At 35.1% G+C, this 14396-nt stretch overlaps 1 protein-coding gene across 2 annotated transcripts in view; it reads right to left on the bottom strand.

Annotated features, from left to right (window-relative positions):
* Positions 1 to 228: 228 nt before the first annotated feature.
* The window catches only part of LOC117334053 (S phase cyclin A-associated protein in the endoplasmic reticulum-like), a 114350-nt gene continuing 100182 nt past the window's right edge, over positions 229 to 14396 (bottom strand). For both annotated transcript variants that reach the window (XM_033893483.1, XM_033893484.1), the window contains exons 27-29: positions 9069 to 9260; positions 3226 to 3274; positions 229 to 875 (exon numbers count right to left, since the gene is read on the bottom strand). In XM_033893483.1, the coding sequence (XP_033749374.1) occupies positions 772 to 875; positions 3226 to 3274; positions 9069 to 9260 (345 nt within the window). In that variant the 3' untranslated portion in view covers positions 229 to 771. The remainder of the gene's footprint in view (positions 876 to 3225; positions 3275 to 9068; positions 9261 to 14396) is intronic.

Genomic DNA, 14396 nt, shown 5'->3' with positions numbered 1-14396 from the left:
CAGGAATTGAACCCAGAGCTTTGATTTGTAGGCCAAGGCCACAATGATTGTCTAATCATTAAATATTACGTCAAGATGGCAAAATAATACTGTAATGAGTATACAATTAGACGTTAACAAACTTGTAAACAAATCTTCATTGTTCATTCAGACAAAGGAAGTTATTTTGTAACCGAATACATGTATCAAAGATACATTTAACTAGTGAAATAATTTCAATTCAGCACATGAATGAAACTTATTTTATTTTTTTCCTTTCATCTGCATAATTATTAATTAAAGAAAGATTTCAGGATCGTTAACGAAAAATTCCATCACATCTCCACTGGTGATCTTAACACATACACTCATTTTCTCCCTAATGATATTTCTAATAAAACAAGGAAAATATTAACAATGAGAAATTTTACTGTTTTTTTTCATTAACAAGATATTAGTAATCATCTAAGGTGTTGAAAGGCATACGTATATATAATGAAACTCCACCACAATGATTACAAGACTGTGGGCTTCATTACGAAATGTACATCCCAACAACTTGCACGTGCTTCATGTATATAATTAGGTAGGATGAACATTATGTCAAAACAGAAATGAATTCCTTGTGTTGGGGTGAAGAAACATCAGATATACCCCCTACCACCGTCTTGTTTCTGCCAACAAAGTTGGACCAGGGGTTTATATTATAATGATAACAATGGATCGTGATGACTTTGGAACAAATGAGTTTGGAACAAAACCCAGAATTCAGTAATTATTGTGAATTCTTGGTTAGGAAATTTTGAAGTATTCCTGTGCTGCCGTCCATTGCTCCATAGGAAATCTGGATGCTGTCTGCATTTTAGGTTGCTCTAAATCTTTTGTCTTCTCTTTTTCTGAAGTAAAATGAAAACAAAAATTGGGTAAGTAACACATTCATTATGAAGCCATTACAATCATTTTAACTTCTGTTTCATGCCCTATTAAACTAACCAATAACTCTCACTTCCCTCATATGTAACTTCCTTCCCTAACCCATAACTCTACCAGCCCTAACCTGTAACTCTACCAGCTCTAACCTGTAACTCTACCAGCTCTAACCTGTAACTCTACCAGCCCTAACCTGTAACTCTACCAGTCCTAACCTGTAACTCTACCAGCCCTAACCTGTAACTCTACCAGTCCTAACCTATAACTCTACCAGTCCTAACCTATAACTCTACCGGCCCTAACCTGTAACTCTACCAGCCCTAACCTATAACTCTACCACTCATTACCTGTAACTCTACCAGCCCTAACCTGTAACTCTACCAGCTCTAACCTGTAACTCTACCAGTCTTAACCTGTAACTATACCAGCTCTAACCTGTAACTCTACCGGCCCTAACCTGTAACTTTACCAGCCCTAACCTGTAACTCTACCAGCCCTAACCTGTTACTCTACCAGTCCTAACCTGTAACTCTATCAGCCCTAACCTGTAACTATACCAGCCCTAACCTGTAACTCTACCAGTCATTACCTGTAACTCTGCCAGCCCTAACCTGTAACTCTACCAGCTCTAACCTGTACCTCTCACTTCCCTTACTTATAACTCTACCAGCTCTAACCTCTAACTCGCTGCCCTTACCTGTAACTCTACCAGTCCTAACCTGTAACTCTACCAGTCCTAACCTATAACTCTACAAGCCCTAACCTGTACCTCTCACTTCCCTAACCTATAACTATACCAGCTCTAACCTGTAACTCTACCAGCCCTAACCTGTAACTCTACCAGCCCTAACCTGTTACTCTACCAGTCCTAACCTATAACTATACCAGCTCTAACCTGTACCTCTCACTTCCCTAACCTATAACTCTATCAGCCGTAACCTATAACTTTCACTTCCTAACCTGTAATCCACCCTTCCTTAACCTCTAACCCTCACTGTCCATTGCTCTGGCAGCCTTAAGTTATACAAGAGGCCCTTGGGCCTTAACGGTCACCTAGTTTTGAAATATTTCAGTTAATTTTATCCTTTTTTGCCCCGTCCATCAGCCCCTGGGGAGCAGTCGGACCAACATATGCATGCCATCAAACTGCCTTCCAAAACTGCTAAAGATAACCAAGTTAGAATAAAGAAATAAAAATAGAAATCAAACAAATGATAGTCAAAAATGTGATTTCTTTATATAAAACTCTTAACTCTCAGTGCTCTAACCTATAACTATGGCAGCCCTAACCTTAAATCTTACTGTCCTAACCTATTACTCTCACTGCCCAATCCAAGAATTCTAGCAGCCCTTACCTTAAACTCTTACTATCCTAACCTATAAATCACTGTACAATCATACAACTCTGACAGCCATAACCTTAAATCTTACTGTCCTAACCTATAACTCTCACTGCTCAATCATATAACTCTTACTTTTAACTCTGTACTAACTATGATTACTTTCAATACAGTCTTGATCCTGCTATGGACCAAATGACAGGTGCCATGTTGTTGACCTCTTTAGGCAACCCTCGACACTGTCTCACCTGTCATCTACCTGTGTTTACCTGTAATCTTAACGACCACTCAAGGTGTGGCCAGTGGAACCCTCAAACCTCTGACAGACAGAGAGGATTAGAACAGATTAATGACACTTTCGTTTGTCATGAAGTATGGCAGAGGACATTGTCAACCATCACTTGGCCTTAAACTTCCATCTTCACTGGGCCTCTTAAGGTCAATAAATTACGATGAGCATTAATTCAAGAACAATAACAAAAGTGTTTGGGATTTGGGCTGAAAAGTCAACCAGGGTGACACTTGGCTATAGTGACATGGACGGAAAACCAGGAAAATGGTCATACCGGTTGTCCCGGTGATGTTTGGTCCAAGGAGTCGGTGATTTGTCAGCTTAATCATACAGAATTTCAACCAAATTGATGAAATTAATCAACAACTGAACTAAATAGTTTAAATCAAAAGCAATCTATTCAATGAAATAAAGCTACACAATACAATTTGAAATCAAAAACTGAAAAAAGAATTCAAGAAGAAACAATCGACATAAAAATAATTTTCATCAAGTTATACAACAGAGTTGGTTTTATAAGAATCCCTGATATTTTATACATTAATGGATTAAGGAAAGCCCTGTTGCCTCGGCTGGCACTAATCTTACTGCCAGCAGAAAAAAAACTATTCAGATAAGGAAATGCCTGTAGATTTCTACAGGAAATACATCAAAATCTTTGCTAATGTCTTTTGACAATTTTACCTTTCTTAGACGGATGCAGTTTCGCCTGCTGGACTTCAAGCTGTTTTTCCTATAAAAATACAAAGACATGAGAAAAGATTAGAAACCATTGACCACTCAGATAGAACGTGATCAATCATACAATGTGATCAGAAAAAATTAATTATTGCCTTCAAGGTCGCTGCATGTTTACCGGCATATGTTTATTATACAAAACGACTGCTATTACAGTACACATGAGGGAATCAACATTAATCTTAATAACACAAAAGTTAAGATGGCTAATTGTAATATAAATAGTTTGGATATCTACAGTAAAAACTAACTGTCCTTGATTTGAATAGGAGAATAAATTTAACAATTGAACGTAACAGAAAGCTGGTTCTTTGAGAATCCTCACAAACTACAGATTTTTCTCTTCTCGTTTTGAGGTTTAACAATATATAATCTCTTTTACTTTAAGTAACATATCTCCTCAAATAGGAGAAATTGCTATACAGAGGGAAAATACTTCTCAGGACACAAAGGGGAATTTTTCTCCTTTTTAACCTGAAGGTGTTACTTAAATTAATTGTATTAATCAGTTTTGACTTATTTCATACAGATTTCAGTATTTCTTAGGAAAACTTTTCACCTTTGATCAAGTTCTCTTAGATATTTTTTATCTTAAATCCTATATCTATATCTATGCATTGTACAAGTGTGTGACACATGTTGGAAATAACAACAGCAAATGTACCTTTACATAAAATTGATGGTGATTTTTTTCTCTCGAAACTGTCACATTTTACATTGAGTAACATGGAGGATGAAAACTAGTCAAGTTGCACCTTTAGAAGTTATAAAACCCAAACGAAAATACAACATGCGCAAAATGTCGGAGTGATCCTGACACGTTAATTACAGCACTCCATCTCAAGATGCCTGAAAACGGCACAAGTGCCAGGACTTAGATTGGTGAGGGGGTGTATGGTTGACAGGCATGGTGAATACAAGTGCCCTTCAAGGGCCAGACTTAGCACTTACATAATTACCCAGAATTACTTAACCAGTGCCGTAATCCTTCCTTCCCCAGAACTGACATGCATGATAACAGAGGAGTTGTACGTAAGCACGACAGACTCGACTATCACAAACACACCAAAACATCACCGGACTACCACCGATTTCTCACAGTCGGAACATGTGGTTTAATCAACTCTTTAAAGTACACAAATCAATACGGACAGTTATACCAGGAGTTTACGTGTTTGAAAAAATGTACTGAAAGGAAGACGAGGAAAGAAAACAGATCACATTGAAGTGTTCCAAAAAATATTTTCTATCCTTATATTTCAAACACCAATCTTCGGTAATTGTTTTTTTTTTTTTTTTAGAAAATGACATTAATATTACAAAAAAATCTCAGTGACTACAATTCTTATGTATATATGTACATTTCAATTCTTAAGATTTTCTGCATTTTGATTTTGACCGCTTATATCTTATAATTTTTGGTATGATATATTTATCTACATCTCATACAAGGGTTCTCTCATATTACAAACCAATGCAAGCATCACAGAATTTTATAATTAACAATTTAACCTAATTGTCACATTGATTTTATTTCTTATTAAATTGATGTTACAAACTATGCACAATGTTTATTTCTTACAATGACCACTATATCTACCTTACAATGACCACTATATCTACCTTACAATGACCACTATATCTACCTTACAATGACCACTATATCTACCTTACAATGACCACTATATCTACCTTACAATGACCACTATATCTACCTTACAATGACCACTATTTCTACCTTACAATGACCACTATATCTACCTTACAATGACCACTATATCTACCTTACAATGACCACTATTTCTACCTTACAATGACCACTATTTCTACCTTACAATGACCACTATATCTACCTTACAATGACCACTATATCTACCTTACAATGACCACTATATCTACCTTACAATGACCACTATATCTACCTTACAATGACCACTATTTCTACCTTACAATGACCACTATATCTACCTTACAATGACCACTATATCTACCTTACAATGACCACTATATCTACCTTACAATGACCACTATATCTACCTTACAATGACCACTATATCTACCTTACAATGACCACTATATCTACCTTACAATGACCACTATATCTACCTTACAATGACCACTATATCTACCTTACAATGACCACTTTTTCTACCTTACAATGACCACTATTTCTACCTTACAATGACCACTATTTCTACCTTACAATGACCACTATTTCTACCTTACAATGACCACATCTCTACCTAATGACCACTATTTTCTACCTTACAATGAACCACTATTCTTACCTTACAATGACCACTATATCTACCTTACAATGACCACTATTTCTACCTTACAATGACCACTATATCTACCTTACAATGACCACTATTTCTACCTTACAATGACCACTATTTCTACCTTACAATGACCACTATATCTACCTTACAATGACCACTTTTTCTACCTTACAATGACCACTATTTCTACCTTACAATGACCACTATATCTAATGACCACTATTTCTACCTATGTGTATATGCAGGAGGCAAGATTGCATTTTGATTCATTTCACCAATTTTTTTTTCTCCCAATGACTGAAATACCAGGTATTCAAAAACTCCTAACCTCAATTATATAGCAGTGGATTTTGACTTGAAAAGCTTTTGTTATTTTAGTTTGTTTACAGGTACATGTCGGAACTCTTCAAAGACAAGAGATAAATACTGAATGATCGATGCTCGTAACACAGCGGTCCAGTTTCGAGATATTGGAGACTGCGGCCAATTCTAACAGAGAGTTTCGCCCCACGTACATTGTCATTTCATTAATCAGTGTTTGGTCGTAATTATAAAGTAGACAAGAGGAAGCTGGCTCGAGTGTTTACACTACAACTTGTTAAACAATTGGCCAGACCAACAGATTCAACAGGAAGTTCGCTTATTGTCTCCCTTCTCCTCCGGGAGTTGGTGACTGTCGATGCATTGATCTGGGTCTATTCAGGTACCAGATACACAGGGCGGATTTTCATACCGACACAAAGGTATTTGTTCTGAGCCAAGTTTCAAGTTACATATGTTTGGAGATAGTTTCAATGACATGAGTAAACAAACATTGGTAGAATCCCCCGTAGCAGTCGGTGCCAATAAACAAACTCGCTCTGCGCCATGCATAAAATCCCCGAATTACCTATAAATCAACTCAACCCTTTTAAAAAATACACTGTAGTCACTGAATGAAAATGACACCATTTGTTTTTTAAAGCTGTGCAGTACAATAGAACTTGAGGTCCGTTAATGAATTGTCCTAACAATGGTGACGAGTGTCGGGTGGAGAGCAAACACTTGAGGGGGCGGTGACAATAACCAGAGGAAGACAAGTCGGTCGATTCTAGTACGACTAACTAAAAGAAGACTATTCTGATTTTCGATCTTATTGTTCCAATATCAATAATGTAATTTCAGCAAAAATATTCAGTGTATTTATTGATTGAAAAAATTACTGTAACACAACTGTATACACAGGAGTAATCAAATGTACCCAAACAAACTCATGTTTACCAACATAAACCCGGGCTCTAACACTAACTTTAAAATACCTCTGTTCATACATCTATCCGAGTCTTCCCTTTAAATAAAAGGCCCAGTGGACCTGTATCAAATCATCTACTTGCCCTGATTTTTCTAAATAAGTGTGGTTATCTAAGTAAGACACAAATGTGGTTTTATCCAGACACCATGCGTGGTGCCAACCTCAAGTTGTTTTTTTTAAGAACTATATAGGAATCAAAATTCAACAATACTTATATATAACAGTAAAATGAAATTATGTGAATATTATAGTGTTTGTGCTAATTCATCTGGTACAATTGAAAATTATAAAAGTTAAAATGTCCTTCCCAAGCAGAATCAAAATAGAACTTTGTTATGGATTCCAAATGTAATTAGTTCAGCTCAAGGATACCAATACATCAAAAAATTTTAACCACATAATTCAAGTAACTAGCAGGTTATGACTAAACTCTTAAAGGACATATGTTGAGTCTAATTATTTTCTCATTAATTTGATATTTGCATTTTTCTTCGGGAGGTTGGGGGGTAAACAAGCTTCAAATAGTTTATCATATGGTTAACTTTGAAAAATCTGTTATCATATGGTTAACTTTGAAAAATCTGTTATCTGTGAATTTGGTCATCATTGTGATATTATTGTGAAAATTTCAAACCTATCGGGTATATATTTCCCCGTTAAATTATAAATCAGCCCATAACCTTCTAGACCCCAGGTACTGTAACTTTAACCAACAATTCTACTCCACAAACCACTCTCACCCAAAGCAGTCCCTAACATTATTGTTAACTATTTCTAGTCTTTGAACCAAACGTATAATGACTAACTATGTGTTATGGCTGTAAGAGCTCAATCAACTCTTCGGACCAGATAAGGACAGTTATGACCCCAGTTTTTAAAATTCTAAATAGGCACTCTTGCCCATAAATTATTAACATGCCAACTGTAAACATCTAGCTGCTATAAATCTAGTAACATATTGTTATTGTTTTTGTGATCTAAAGTTGACCTAATAGATTACAATGCCCCTGATATTCCCAGCCAGTCTCACCTATGTGAAAGGCGTGACACTACCTGTTAAAAACCTAACACATTCCGTAAAGTACGATTACAAAACTAATAAAAATTTAATGTGTTAAACAGGCAATGTGGCCAATAGATCAGATATCACTACAAATCGCTCATCTGTGGCCCATCATCAACCCGAATACAGTCAACGACCATTTTATGACAATATTATGATATTTTCAGTATTAAATATTCAGGAGAGAAGCTGCGTAATTACATCTGCATGCCGATTTATCTACCTATCTATTGACACGAGGGTGATCAGGCCGATTCACTGATGACAATTTTCCCGCATCCGCAAACAAAATATCGTATAATAGACAATAGTGGTTGGAGGAGCCGGCGGGTAAAAAGTTTATTTCCCCACGATACTGTTTTAAAAATTGCCTGATATGATCTCGGAGAAGTGCTGCCAGTTATCAACATCTGGTGGATGAAATCACTATTCAGGCATAGAGAATGATCATAATAGTCAATAAATGGAGAGAACATGTGAAACATTTAGAAGAATAAGACTGAAATATCGCAAACTGTTATACTGGACAAATGTTCTGGGGTTTGACATCCTTAACAGGTAGAGGATGGTTTGTTCACAATATTTTCTCTTTTTCAATCCATAAAAAATTCAAATGAAACATTCTAAAATTGGTCTGATTTGCTTATTTTATAAGTGCATAAGTGTAGTATATTTGTTCTAATTTGCTAGCTACAATGAACAAAACAAAAGGCCCAGAAGGCCTGCATTGCTCATCTTAGTATTTCATTATTAAATCAAAATTTAAATGAAACATTCTAAAACTGTTCTGATTTGCTCATCTTCAAATATATCCTCCTTGTATATTCTTTTAGTGCAGGTGTAGTATATTTATTCTAATTTGCTAGCTATGATGTACAAAACAAGAGGCCCAGAAGGCCTGCATTGCTCATCTTGATATTTCATTATTAAGGGTAAATCATTTCCCAGTAATATTCATTTCATAGTAATGGTGATATCATACATGATGTTTAACAAATATTTCTCCATTTTAGACTCTGCCAGGGGATGAAATAAATTTCATTTATGAAACCTGTGATTTTTTAGTCCCAAAAGAGATTTGTTTATGGCCCAACATCACAATGTTGAACAACTTTTGGTACTTTTGACATGATGACTGAACAAGTGTACATACCTCAATGAAGTTGGACAGAAGCATGCAGCTGAGTTCCTGTTCTAGGATCTGACGATTTGATTGGTTATTGTAACAGGATGAGATGAGGGTCGGGAACAGGACATTGGTGAGGCGTGGGTCAGAGAAATACTGGAATGGTAGTGAACACATCTGTTGTAGGATGGTCGGAGGCTGGCCGGACTGGATCACAACCTGTAACATAGTCTCACATTAAGTGTCATATTACAACATGTCTTACATTGTAGGTGTCATATCTCATATCTCAATCATGCCTCTCACATTGGTCTGGAGTTAGAACAGAATTCACACAAATAGGCTAACAGTTAGGACAGCTGTCTAGCATTAAAACAGGACTCACACTAATATAGGCTAACAATTAGGACATCCCTCATCAGCACATCTCACATTACAATGAGTCTCATGTCTCACATTATGACAATGTCTCACATCTGTCTAGCATTGTAACAGAATTTACACTAATATAGGCTAACAAATTCTCTTTCACCAATAAAGTGTCATACGTTTTCCGTAAGTATCATAATTTTTATTCTATTTTCAATATGATGAAAGTCACACTCAGCATTGGTATGGTGATACTGTAGCTTTATTTACTTAATAGCATCACTTCTTTTTTTATTACATGATGCGGTTGATTTTCCTTAACTGTACATATAAGATATATTTTGAACTATTGCATGGCTAAAATATTGAACACCTGTGACCTTTCGGAATTTAGTCCTACCCTTTCAAGCCTCTAACTCAGATGTCAACACTGCCCAGACGACTGTCATAGTGACTTCTAGGCCTACAGGAAAGTCTAGATGTCAGTGATTCTAAGTGTATTTTAGTGATAGTTTGATGTAATAAAACAAGTATATCATGGGTGTCTGTGCAATAGTCCAGAATATTTGACCCTCGGTTCTGGTAATTGACCGATGTTCTAGTGGCCGAAGGCCGAGTGCAATAGAACATCGGTCAATTACCAGTACCTCGAGTCGTATATTCTGGACTATTGCACAGACACCCATGATGTATTTGTACAATATTTACTGTTCAGCTTACAAAAACAATTTCATCTACTCGGTACTGATCAAGTCTACTACAGAAATCCAGAAATAAATGTCTTTTATCTACAATTTATACTGATTTTGGAATAAATCTTAAATCATATAAAGACATAAAGTATACCAGGTAAATTTCTCTATTAAGCACATTTATTTTGGCAGCCTTAATTTGACCAAAAGCCTTTAAGTTAGTATACATGAAGCATTTGAATAAATTACATGAATTTTAAAGACCATTTAAGAATATCTTATATTTTTGTTGCACAACAATTAAAACACAGTGTTTTAGTATGAACATTTTCAATGAATTGAAACAGTAAAACAAGGTCTTGAATAAATTACTGAGCATGGCTGGAAAAAAAAGTTGATATATAGACAGATAGCATTGCATTTACTTAAAAACACATGTAGTTAAGCGGAAAGCCCTCTCTGACACCCTGTTATACCCATAATTAAAACTTACACATAATGACATATTACGTACACACTTCGCATTTCAAGATCTCTCAATTTGTTAGATCGGAATAAATTTCCAGAAATTAAGACATAAATTTGCATAATCGCTTTGGATACGAGTCATATGCACCTGAAGGGAATTTGACAAGGATTCTATAAGTATTTCCTCATAAATTCATCCTAAACACATAAATTACACTATTCCACATCTGTTCTCAGGTTACCTCTGACCTAAACAATCAACAGCTATATTATACCAACCCTTCAAAACTTGACATGCATGAAAGTTGTTTTTAATCAGAGAAAGCTGAAGAAAACTTAAGATTCATTTGCATCTCTCATACTGAGAACCCTAGTCCTAAGGCATACCTGAGGAGATAAAGCCCGCATGGTGTCCTAGACAGCATGTCAGTGATTGATGGAAATGAGGTCGCTGTATCCAAGTCTAGCTGGGACTATATAAAGTAACTATTGGAAGGTTTAGGGTCTGATCATTGTCTGTCAGGTAACCATTACTTCAGACCTCATGTCTCACACAACTATTCACAGAAAGTTTTTGAGGCAGTGATGCAACTGTTAATTTTATCTTGACTACATGTTAAGTTTATAGTATACTGTATGAGGGATACTGAGGAGATTTTATCTTGACTACATGTTAAGTTTATAGTATCCTGTATGAGGGATACTGAGGAGATTTTATCTTGACTAGATGTTAAGTTTATAGTATCCTGTATGAGGGATACTGAGGAGATTTTATCTTTACTAGATGTTAAGTTTGTAGTATCCTGTATGAGGAATACTTACATGTTAAGTTTGTAGTATCCTGTATGAGGAATACCGAGGAGATTTTATCTTTACTAGATGTTAAGTTTGTAGTATCCTGTATGAGGAATACTTACATGTTAAGTTTGTAGTATCCTGTATGAGGAATACCGAGGAGATTTTATCTTGACTAGATGTTAAGTTTATAGTATCCTGTATGAGGGATACTGAGGAGATTTTATCTTTACTAGATGTTAAGTTTGTAGTATCCTGTATGAGGAATACTTACATGTTAAGTTTGTAGTATCCTGTATGAGGAATACCGAGGAGATTTTATCTTTACTAGATGTTAAGTTTGTAGTATCCTGTATGAGGAATACTTACATGTTAAGTTTGTAGTATCCTGTATGAGGAATACCGAGGAGATTTTATCTTGACTACATGTTAAGTTTATAGTATCCTGTATGAGGGATACTGAGGAGATTTTATCTTGACTAGATGTTAAGTTTATAGTATCCTGTATGAGGGATACTGAGGAGATTTTATCTTTACTAGATGTTAAGTTTGTAGTATCCTGTATGAGGAATACCGAGGAGATTTTATCTTTACTAGATGTTAAGTTTGTAGTATCCTGTATGAGGAATACTTACATGTTAAGTTTGTAGTATCCTGTATGAGGAATACTGAGGAGATTTTATCTTTACTAGATGTTAAGTTTGTAGTATCCTGTATGAGGAATACTTACATGTTAAGTTTGTAGTATCCTGTATGAGGAATACCGAGGAGATTTTATCTTTACTAGATGTTAAGTTTGTAGTATCCTGTATGAGGAATACTTACATGTTAAGTTTGTAGTATCCTGTATGAGGAATACCGAGGAGATTTTATCTTTACTAGATGTTAAGTTTGTAGTATCCTGTATGAGGAATACTTACATGTTAAGTTTGTAGTATCCTGTATGAGGAATACCAAGGAGGAAGTCCAGGGAGTCGTACCACAGAGATATAAAGAAGTGGAACAAAAGCAGTCTGTTGAATCTTATCCTGCATTATACAGACTAAAGAATAAGTTTATATTTAAGGTAGTTACCTATCGACAAAATTCACCACAGATGGGGCCATATATACCCTCATACTATTCATGCAGGTCTCCTATGATACTCTATGTTATGCCAGTAAATGACAAGCAACAAATCTAAAAACATAAAAGATGTTATTCCCTGTGATCTATTTTAGCAGTACAAGCTTATGGTCAAGAAAATTAATTATAATCAGGATAATTAATTCATTAATAATTTAAACCTTTTGTTATGGAAATCTGCAAACCTAATGTTTATCTTGTAGTGTTCAATTTCAAACAAAATTTCTTTTCACCTGAACAGAAACTAAAACATTATATTTTAACACTATTTTTCATACTGAAAAAAAATGGAGTCCAGATATAAATTTTCAGTTACCTCCCCTTGATATAGTGCCGTTAATTAGCAAGCTCTAACATGTCACCTACAATCAATCGACAACATTAATCACCATGAAATGTAAATTAAGTTTCATTTCATCACCAGATGCTCTATCTACAGGAGGGAGTTGATTATCTCAAAGGTGAAGAAACTGATTACCTTACAGAACATCCATACAAATATTTCATCAAAATAATTGAAAACAATCGCAATATGATAATTGTCTTTCTTTGAGATTTTTAATTACCAGTGTGAAATAGTAAAATATTTCAGATGATAGAACACTTTCATCTAACCCAGTAGGCCAATATCAAAATGGATATTAAACAAAAACATCCTCTTTGAAGAGAAATTGTTAATAATGAATTTTGTTTTGTACTTTTTTTTTCTAAAATAAAAATTGAGATTTTGTATCAAGTCAAATATTGTAATGTATTGCAATGAGTTAAATGAACTCAAGTTAAAATTTTATAAATATAGAAGTTTAAATTTCAACACAAAATTATCACATTCAGACAAAAAATAAATCTTTTCTTTCAGAATGTATTAGAACTAATAAATTAGTGTAAGGAAGAAGTTAAAGATTCATAAACAGCAGCCTGAGAAATAAAAATCGCCAACAAACCTCATCACAATAGTCTATGGCAGAACTTTGACAGCACAATGGAATGTGTTTGCCATTTAATTTCACATACCTGCTAGGTTAACGGACAAGGGAAATTAACGTCGGATAAATCGCATTGCATTATGATATTAAAATATCAAAAGAGCGTAATTATTGATAAATCATCCATGATGTACGTGAGAAAAGGCAGTGTTCTTTATTTCTTTTAATTTCCTGCATGTTTTTGTAATTAGTTCATATCCTTTGATGTGAAAGGTTCATCTACATAATGACACATCGGCGATACCAGTAACAGGAACAGTGAGAAAAATCAAGATGACATTGTACTGAAGGAACACAGGTATCAGAATCTCCGGGACTGTATGACAAATGTGATTGATGTGTTCCAGTGCAACACTCTATCTCCGATCGTCGGATCCTCACCATAAACTCTATCCCTGAGGACCACTACAATACCTTTACAGGCACCGATCATGACCTAATCCACACAAAATATGTGTCTTTTCAATTACTTGTCACAAGCTTAGAGCCAGCAAAAGCTCAAGGTATTCTCTACAGATATAATGCCAGGAACCTGAAAGGCTACCTGTCAAGGGATTATCTCAAAGTTGATTAAATGGCCTTATTCTATGGCAGCTTGGAGTCCATTTTCCTCATGTTTTGACCAAAGAAGCTTGCAGCTGTGTTTTGTTCCTTTATAAACATGAGATTTGTAAACCAGATTCTACCTGATGTCAGACAAATCAAAATACAATGTATTTCACTGGAACAAGAAAACCCTTGCCTTTCTTTTACCTCAGAAATGACTTATTATGCATTCAACTAAACAAAGCAACATTGTTTCTATACAATTTGTCCAAAGCCACAAATGAGATACTACATTTTCATCACACAAACATTCAAACCTTAAGAATTATATAAATCAATTGATACAAACTAGTGTCCGATCATTTGTGAAGAAT

The sequence above is a fragment of the Pecten maximus genome, chromosome 9, assembly GCF_902652985.1.
Source record: "Pecten maximus chromosome 9, xPecMax1.1, whole genome shotgun sequence".
In the NCBI taxonomy this organism is placed as follows: Eukaryota; Metazoa; Mollusca; class Bivalvia; order Pectinida; family Pectinidae; genus Pecten; species Pecten maximus.
The sequence above is the reverse complement of the archived record's forward strand: the minus strand, read 5'-3'. Positions and strand labels throughout refer to the sequence as shown.